General features: G+C 31.1%; 1 protein-coding gene across 3 annotated transcripts in view; it reads right to left on the reverse strand.

Moving 5' to 3' along the window:
• Nucleotides 1-3,568: 3,568 nt before the first annotated feature.
• LOC106465949 (glutamate receptor ionotropic, NMDA 2B-like) overlaps nucleotides 3,569-10,406 on the reverse strand; it is a 182,350-nt gene continuing 175,512 nt past the window's right edge. For all 3 annotated transcript variants that reach the window (XM_022394492.1, XM_013926196.2, XM_022394475.1), the window contains 3 exons: nucleotides 6,467-6,702; nucleotides 4,677-4,846; nucleotides 3,569-4,434 (listed from right to left, as the gene is read on the reverse strand). In XM_022394492.1, the coding sequence (XP_022250200.1) occupies nucleotides 4,296-4,434; nucleotides 4,677-4,846; nucleotides 6,467-6,702 (545 nt within the window). In that variant the 3' untranslated portion in view covers nucleotides 3,569-4,295. The remainder of the gene's footprint in view (nucleotides 4,435-4,676; nucleotides 4,847-6,466; nucleotides 6,703-10,406) is intronic.

A 10,406-nucleotide genomic window follows, 5' to 3' on the forward strand; every position in this document is an offset into this window, starting at 1 on the left:
TGTTTGAGGTTCTTTCGTAAGTTTTCTACAGATTGTTTCAGATAATCGCTACACTAGTTACAATTTGCAATTTCAAACAGAATACTAGTTTGTCGTTATACTTAACTTTACATGTTTTAATATGTTAAATCATAACATGAATTGTTTTGTTTTTCCTGTTTGAAGATTGCTCCTGGCTATTTGTGAATAGAATTAATAAATTCAGAATTTTCCTGCTTCCTGCATGATTATTCTAACTAACGACAAAATTGTTTTTGTTCAAGATGCAAGCTCATAAACCTATATAGAAGCAGTAATAATGTTTAAAATAATAATATATAATTAAAGCAATAATAAGTATAAGTTCAAAGGTTTCAATGAGCATTTCAAGGCTCACTGTAAGAAAACCAAAACAACAAAAAACAACGTAGACAAATAATGCCAATAATCTCTTCAGTCGTCTGAAGAGTACCCATTGGATCTTCGAAACATTATTTGAGTCTGTTAACAAAGATAATCACATGTCCATTCATGTGTTGACAAACATTTATAAGCAATTTCTTAGAAAATTGGGTGCTTTTAAAATTTAATTCGAAGTAATACATGGGGCGTACAATGAATGGCCAGAATATGCAATATGTAAGGGGATAAAAAAATCATGTAATTTTTGTCTTTTTATTTTTGAGTTTTGAGCGTTCAGTCTTTTTATTTGAATTGATTTTATGTGGCTGTAGAATTTAAGATGCATATTAGTTTATTTCAACAATTTTCTAATTTAATATAAATTATTTGTTATATATATATATATATTTAAATAAGCTGTTCTGTAATACTAGGCTACGCTACTCAAAACCCAACCTTACTTAAATAAAAAGAATGTGTGTTCTTCTTATAACAAAGCCACATTGAGCTATCTGTTGCATCTACCGAAGGAAATCGAACACCTGATTTTAGCGTTGTAAATCTGTAGACTTACCGTTATTCCATCAAGGAACAATAAAAAAAATAAAAAAAGAGATTTTTGAGTGTGGTGGAAGTCTGTGGTTGAGCAAACGACACAAAAATTAAGTGAGCGTGACAAACGCAAGTAATACACTTATAATTAAATGTTATCAGAACATTCAATGTGAGATACTGGAACGGTAATACAAAAATCGTGATGTAACGGATTTTCTCTTTTAAAAGTTACGTTCTAAACGGCGAAGCATTAGAAACCAATACGCCTAGAATTTGAGATAAAAATCACGTAAATAGTTGATATCTTTTTTACATTTCTCTTCTGTTAATTTGTCCAGTTCGGATTCACAATCAGGGATGCGTAAAAAATGAACATTTATATAAATGTACTTGACTTTATTTATGGTCTTAAATATTAAACTTTCAAACCTCTCTCTTCTTATACCACTTTTACAAAATTTTGTTGTGTCTTTTTAAATTCTCATGCTATTTTGTTAAGTTAATAATCTTATTGTTTTAGTTGTTTTTCTACAATTGGTCCAGTTATCAACGCTATTTTAAAGTTTTGAACAACTCGACTTTCAAGATCTACGTATCTGCATGTGCCTATGTTTCCGTTTATCAACGTTATATTTTAAGATCTGTGCAAGAACTTAGCTAACAGATGTTTCCGCACATAAACGCTATCTAAAAGTAAAGATGTATTTCTATGGAGTTAAATAAAGGAGAAAATATTACACGTTTTAAAACTCTTCTCTCACATGCGTCACTTTTCGAGGGACGGTTGTAATAAATAGGTAAGGATACTAAAAGAAAAAAGGAATATTTCGCCATAAACTAACATAAGTAATCTTCTGTCACAATTAAGTAATCTCTAGACACTGGAACTTTTTGAATGAGCTATTGACGCATTTTTCTTATAGTTAGACATGTTACGTCTCCGTTTGTTAATTGATTTTTTTTCGTAACTTTGTTCCGACGAAATTTTAACGACACAAGTCTTTACTTAATAAAACTGGTTTATTCTTTCCGAATATAACTTTACCGAAACACTCAACTTCAACAATACCCTGTGACTGCAGTTCAATTACTCACTATCCACCCAGACATTACATTCCCCTCTTTTATATACCAGCCTACCCTATATCTAGTAAGAACTAGAACATTCGCCAAAGTACATGATAGTTCTAGAAACGTTGCGTCACAGTAGTCATGTGACTCGATGACGCAACAGACATTAAAATTATTTTCACTTGCTCCTGCTGTATGAAATTTCACCATTTCCCAAATCATGAAAAAATATTGTGATCAATAGAGTAAGAAAATAAAACTATATTAGCTTCACTACCCTGATTCTAGTTACGTTATATATTTCTATCCACAAATTATCATTTTATTTTAATATCCTCCTTTTTTTAAAATATTTTTCTTAGTTTAACTTTTGGACACTGCATTAGCAGCATATTCCACCTAAAGTTTAATAATAAAAATGTAATAAATACAAAGTAAACGAAGTTGGAAATGAATTAAATAAAGAAAAAGCCATAACCGTTAAAGTGGAGTGTATGGTTTATAAGACTATTTTTTGCATAATGGGAGTTAAGTGGATATGATGTCACTATACGGGCATATGAGTTCCTAAATTATTAGCATTAATCATAACTTAAGAAATTAAAAATATGTATTTGTACAAGGGCCAAAAGATAGTGAAGTTTTCTGGTTCTTCTCCCTTTTATAGTAATGTATGTTTTTGTTTCCCTTGAGCTTCATAAAGAGTAGCATTTGAAGATCAGAGATATAGTAAAAGACACAGAGTAATCTCTGAATAAGTGAATGGGAATTACATGACAAAAGTCCATGAAAGTATTAAAGTAGTTTTAACTCGACAACGTATGATTAAGAAAGTGTAAACAAAGGAAAAATGAAACAATATGTGTTATACGTTTTAAATGTTTAACATGACGTGATTTAAAAAAAATACAACCGTTGAACAAGAAATCATTGAAGGAGAATGACACTCAGCGAAACTGAACATTACCCCCCCCCAAAAAAAAAACACACACAACAACAACTGAAGTTAGTTACAAAAACTGAACATGCTGAAGCAATAGCTGAAAGTACGATCTGTGAAAAAAATGTGTTGACAGTGTTTGAGCTGTGGGAAATAAAATATGTAAGGCTGAATGCTAATACTAGAATGAAGTTAATTACTTTTATGATAAAGAGATGAACGAAGATTTTCGAAAATTGTTGTTTATGGGCAATTATTTGTGCTGTTATCAGATTTGCAAATTTAATGCTTAATAACATAATTGTAAAAACTGATATTATTTGAGCTTTTGTTATTATTATTTGTTTATTATTTGAGATGCTTTTGTGCAATGGTTCGTAGATCATGTGTGTTAGATAGCTCAATATTTAATTGCTTTCATATTTTTTTACAAATTTTAAATCTCTAAAGCTGAAGGTGTACTGACGAGCTCATATAAAACTATACATATAAAAAATACATATAAAACTCACTCTGTAACGCAATAATACTTTCATATAACGATGGCAGCCATTTGGTGCGTTCTTCGGTGTACGTTGAGAAGCTGCCTCTTTGTCCAAATTGCAGGAAAACAATTCTTCCTTTAATATTTATTTTTTCTTTCGGAATACAAAGTAAACTTATTTATTCACGAATAAATAAAACAAAATGAGAACATTTTTTACAGATATTTCACAACTCTGATGTTCAAAGCCAGGTTGCTTACTTTATACGCTAATCTAAAAAAATAAACATATATGTATGTATGATAGTTCAAATAATCAGAACGAAATTTCATAAAACTCGAACAAAGTAAATTATTTTGATAGCAGATGACGTGTGGAATGGATCATAAGATGGTGTATAATATGACGTCATCAGTAGACTGCTGATTCTATAAATAACATAAATTGTTTTTCTAAAAATTAGGACTTAGGTATTTATTCGAGGCAATTGTGTATTTATTTTGTTTTTCATCATTCAAAGACCTTAGTTTTGAATGTTTAATTCCATTTTTGTTTTATATTATTTTTAGAGTTCGAATAAATGTAAAATTCGACCAAATAAGTGCAAAACAATAAAGATTTTTAACCCATAAGGAAAGATAATTTATCTTCCAATCGTAACGTTAATTAAATTTACACTGAAAACCAAATATTTTTCACAAATAAAATAAAAAATCTCTTGTACTTTTTTACCTTTACTTCAGTATTGATCAGTCAATATAGTTCACAATATATAACACAGATTGAATGATCTAATCTTTAAGACAGTAAGAATATCTAAAGAGTTTTAAACAATAGCAGCGACTTCACCAAGACTTGTAAAATTAAATAACTGTTTCATATTCTGCAATCTCCTTTCTCATTGGTCTATAGTAAAGTCTTGAAGGTGGAGTTTGAGATTCATTTGTGCTACTGTGATTCCTCGTGAAGTCTCGTGGTTCTAGAGGATCAACAGAACTTGTCCTAAACGAAAAGTTAAATATTTTTGACAAAGGATTTGATTCGGTTATTTCCACCGATATAATCATAATAAACACATGTATTTGAATTATCAAAATCAAGTTTAAATACCTTTATTGTGTCAAAGGAGGAATGCGAGTATAAACTAAATATGAATTTAATGGGAAACGTTTTAAGCGTAAATTCAAGATTAAAGGTTTAGGAGATGAAGTTGCCTTTTAGAAACTACTAATGCCTCGACTCACCTGAGAAAGAGTTCTTTCTGAAGTTGTTTTAACTTAAGACGAGCCATGTCGAGTTCGTGTCGGGCTTTCCACAGTTGGGTGTCGCAGATTGGGTCTGTACATCGATGACGTTTCAACATGTCTTGAGCTTCGTACACTGCCCCACGAAAACTTAGTGATTTTCCCATGCTCTGTACGAAATGAAAATATTATACCACGCTGTGTTAAGTGTTTCAGACCATTTTCTTTTGCAGTTATTCTTATGTTGTTATAGGAGAACGAAGACCGAAATATAAACTGGTTTTGGGAAGATTATTTTTCTCGACAGCTGGATTCACTTAGTTTCACATATTAGTAGCACAGACTTGGCGAACTAACATTGAATAAGATATGCTTAGTTTCACGTATTAGCAGCATAGACTTGAATTAACAATGAGTAAGATATGTTTAGTTTCACATATTAACAGCACAGACTTGACGAACTAACATTGAATAAGATATGCTTAGTTTCAAGTATTAACAGCACAGACTTGACGAACTGACATTGAATAAGATAATACATGTTATTAGTCGCCTTAAAATGCATATTATTCGAAATAAAAGACGAAATTTATAAGGAATGATTGGCAATATTAACTAATATCATATATCATAAAATAGTGTACTGAATATATTTTACTGTATTATCATGTAAGAACATCTAGTCAGAAACTGCTGATAGCCTCAAAGCTTCAGTAAAGGTTACAAGTAATCTTATAAAGAAGTCTACAGTGATGTTCAGAATGTATTTCATACACTGTGAATATATATAAGATATATAAATGATACTAATCATTTATGGTAATACATGCCCTAATGGAAGTGGGTTATTTACGTTAGTTTGTTAATTTGTTTGAAGTATGACTGAAGGTGGTTAATTGTTATGTGTAGTCGCTGAAAAAGAAGTTTTGTATTTGAAATATACTAACAAAAGCCTTTAGTTAGTATCTATTCTGTGGTTTAATGTTGCTTTGAGAGCACATTTGAAAACAAAGAACGAGCTGGATTTTTTTCATATGGAGAAGGTAGGATTATCCTGGATCACGTAAAAGCAGAGATACTGTTGAATGCTACTTTACACATAAAACATCTCCATAGCTTTCTTATACTACAACCTGATAAAACAGCATTTGAAATACTGATATTCTGTGTGATAACTTTAAGTAAGCTTTTAAAATGCACCGTCTATGTAAATCGATTCTAGGGACGTAAATTTAATGTTGACGACATCCTACGAAGCTATGGACATGATAAGAACGCTCGGTACATCTACAGTGCTGCAATACATTTACGCAAAGAAGATAAATTTAAATTTTATAATTTCGTTTTCATAAAATTTCGAACTTAACATTTCTATAGCGAAATTTTAGATTAGTACACAAATGAATATTAAAATGAAAGATATATAGATTTTGGGTGTTATAACATACCTGCACCATTACAATTACTTGCTGTTCGAATTTGCGTAAACTAATGGAGGGGGATATTATATTCGTATACAGTAAATCAATTCATACAAAAATCCGTGATTGTAAATAACATAATAAAAACGGTCTTGTATTGAATGTTTGTTTAGTTGTAGGTCTGTCTTTAGTCATAAACCCTGACCGAATGTTCACACTTATAAACAAACCAGTGAAAAAGTACTTGTTAAATAATAGAATGTCCCTCGCCATACGGTTGTTTTAAAAGACAGAAACCTAACAAACTAAGAAGCACAAAACATTGGAATGTTTGTCACGATACGAAAATGTTAAAGAAGAGAAACTTACCAAACTGACAAGCGCAAAACAGCTACCAGTGTCCTTCTTGGCCAAATGTTGACGAATGTATTTAAAGTAAACATGCTCTAAGCCTAACAAGACTAGGGTTAAGATAACTCCACATCCAAGCAGCAGGAAGGCACTCATAAACTGGTTGGTGTCTAGGGGATTACTAGCATTCCGCTTGTTTTTAGTAGGCTTACATATACCTTGCAGCCAGAACCTCTGGAGACGGTCCAAGTCACCTGGATGAACAGATTATAGTACTATAACTGAGAGGAGTAAATGTTTTTAAGAAGTATGTATAATATTTACAGTTAAAATACTATATTAACTATGTTAAAGAAAATACAAAATAGTTTTTATAAGTTTATGTATTAGTATTTCATTTTCTAAAACACTAAACAAGCTAAATGGGATACATGTGTAAAATAATTTGTCATGTTTTGAGGGTGCATTATTTACAAACAAAATCAGAAACTTTAGCTTTCACGATTAGGAGAAGTTGATCAGAATCAAGAACGTTGTTTTAAAACTAACTTCCAGGTGGCCATTTTTATATAGGGGCTTTATTAATACTTTTTCAAATACATAATTATTAAAACTTATGTGTTGCTTTTCTTAGTATCTCTTAAATCAATTAGTTTGTTTCAAAATTTGGATCTCCTTGAATCAGAATTATGATAACGATTTAACTTTACTAAAATAAAGAACAACACATTTATATTTGGTATCCACTGTTGTGGAACAAATAGTTCGAAAAAAAAAAAAATTATATTACGAAATGTCCTTGACATACATTAGTAGATTTTACTACAATTGCTATTTTGGAAGTTTCGGAAACCTCAAACACTTTAACTAAACTGATAATTTAGACTGGATAGATACGACATTGTTACTTGTTCTGGTTAATTTTATAAAATATTAAAGAGACAGGGTTTTATAGATAAATCATTATTATACAAAATGAGCATAGAATTGCAATTTCGTTGAATACACCTAGTGGAACAGTTTCAATGTCAATATATTGCTGTAGATACTAAGAGGTCAAAGTTAGGGTGTAACTAAATTAATTTATTCGAAAGAGTTACAGGTGACATGAAGATAGACTAAGTAACAAGACTCCCCCCCCTTGAAACTGATACAGACTTTGAATCTGCAGGACACATTTATGATCAGCCAATCAATGGGTTACGTTACGGAAGATCCTGTGAATGCAACGTCTAAGGTGATTCCAAGGAATTTATATCTGGTCTTTTTTGTTGATCAATCCATGACCTTGAGATATATATATATATTGTTCTCGATACTGGCAGTATAGTGTGCTTGAACTATCGAAAGGTTGTAGAATTACGTCTAATACCACGTTAATACAAAATTCAAACGGAACATCGGTAATACATTTTGATGTCCCCCTTCCATCTTATATTGAACGTCACTGAAAACGTCGTATCTAACACATCGTTCACCCCTGGCTCTCTACCGTAAACTATCACCTGTATAATAGGGGCAGCTAAGGTTGTATCTTCTAGCGTCATCTACATTTTGGGAGCCTAATAGGGCCAAAAATGCCAGTTTTCCTTTATTTGGTTTTCATTTATTTTAACCACTTTTGTATTTATTCATACTTAACATATTGAGCTGCATTTGAATTAATTTTCACATTTACTTTTTATTCTTTGTTTTTCTATTTTCACACTTGCTATTTGTTTATTTTATTCCATCTCATAATCTTTTTTTATTTCTTGCAAATTTGTTCCATAATGCAGATTCACTCCCCAACCTCACGTTTCTCTGTTCGTATTGGCTCTGAGGAATCCAGGAAACAACCTGCTGTTTCTGAAGTAACATTTTACTTATCGTTGGATTCCGATGAAGATCTTTTTGTAGAAACGTACACCACTTTATCCTTTTTACAGCGATTTTAGACATTTCCTTGTATTTTCAGAATGTATAATTATAGTTGCATTAGTTTCTTAAAATTCTCCGTTCGCCACTAATAGGTAAAAGTGTCATATAACTGCATTGAAATAATAACTAAAATTAAAATGATCAGCAAAATAATAAACAACCAAATTAGAAGAAGAAATGATGGTATTGTCTTTCAAAGGAGAGTAGTATGTGGCAAAAATTCGTCGAAACAGCAGAACATTCCCACAACAGGACATTCGGAACACGCCCACCGAACATGTGCACGACTAAAATATATCGATTTGTGATACTGTTTCACGTGTAAGAGCATTTAAGGTTTGCCCCTTTGATATGTTTAGGATGGTGTACGTACCCAAGAGTAGAAAGAAAAATATCAATGAAAATACGATATAACGAAATTAGACAGAATTGATTTAATTTTATGTTAATTATTTTCATACATGGCTTATCTTTGATTTCTTTTAAATATTAATACTGAAATTGATCGTCGATTTAGGATGTGATAAACTATTTAACATTAATTCACAATATGTTTGTATAATTCAGTTTTGTTGCTGCTGCTAGAACAGGCTGCTGTATAAAGATCCTCTGTTGGGTACGCATATAATACGCTTGCTATTGATAAATAAAAGCTATTAAAAGTGCTTAACTAACGATTGAATACAATAACTTTTCCTGATTATAAATCATGAGCATTAGTTTGTTTCTTTATCTTATTTGTTACATCTTCCAAATTTTCCAATGCACTTTATTTCTCTACCGGTTCCCCTCATCGACGAAAATTGTTTATGGAGAGACGGCATGATAATTCAATCTTAAGATAGTAAACTATGAGTTATTAACAAATAGAAGGACTAGAGCTTCACAGTGTTCTAGTATCGTCGCTTCATACTCGTGAGAAGTCTAAAAAATTAGTTAAATGTAAAGTAGAAAAATGTCTCCTATCCTATATCTAGTAAATGCTAGAGCATTCGCCAAGGTACAGGATAGTTCTAGAAAGCAGAGGGCGTGAGAATAGTCACGTGATCTCGCTGACGCAACACATCCAATTGTTATAATTCTGACAGCTTTACTCTAGAAAGAAACTTAATCGTTCTATACAGGATTTGTATTATATTTAATGCACTGTGCAGTACCTCACGTGCATCAACAATTTCTTTGTTGAATTAGTTGTTTCTATTCATAAGTTTTAATGGTTTATTTTATGGCTGACAAACATGCTGATATGTATGCCTATTTTATAAACTTAAATAAAAATATTCAATCTAGAACGGAACAATACATGATATGTTTTTTGTGTGTGTTTATTGTGAATGTTTATAAGTGCCAGGATATAACATATTTTCCAGTATTATGTTCAGTTGTCATGATATCACAAGATTCATACTATGACTCAAACGTTTTCAAACATTTACCACAAATGTTGCTTATACACACACACACACTAAAGCGTGAACAGTACACAAATATTAGATTATTTAGGCCGTTGTTATGACTTCATATAAAAGTAGAATAGATAAATTACCCATTTTTCTTAATAAGCTATAGACTCCCAACTTGTCAAAAAGTGTTCGGTTAAATAGGCGGCTTGATAAATGCTATCAAACTAACCATCAGATGGCGTGGCTCAAATTTAAATAAACTTGTAGAATTTAGAGATAAGGATAGGTGGGCCGTCTTACCGATATGAGGTCTTTATAATGACTTCAGTTATGTTTGTCTACTGGTTCGCTAAGAAGAATACTGACGTCGAGTACCAGTCGCTTTCTCATTTTCAGTTCTTATAAGTTTTTGAAAAAAGGTATTTTATATGGAAAAACAAATGAATCACGTGATGTGCTGTATTTCTTTATCCAAGGAGCATATGTGTAGTTTCTTCGAATATGGTAAATATAACAAAAAATACATCATAAATAAATATAATATATATATATATATATATATATATATATATACATATAAAATACAAAATTAAAAGTTAAAGGAACTTTAAGATCTGGATATGCAAAAAACAACA

Source organism: Limulus polyphemus, unplaced genomic scaffold (assembly GCF_000517525.1).
Source record: "Limulus polyphemus unplaced genomic scaffold, Limulus_polyphemus-2.1.2 Scaffold71, whole genome shotgun sequence".
NCBI classification, from domain to species: Eukaryota; Metazoa; Arthropoda; class Merostomata; order Xiphosura; family Limulidae; genus Limulus; species Limulus polyphemus.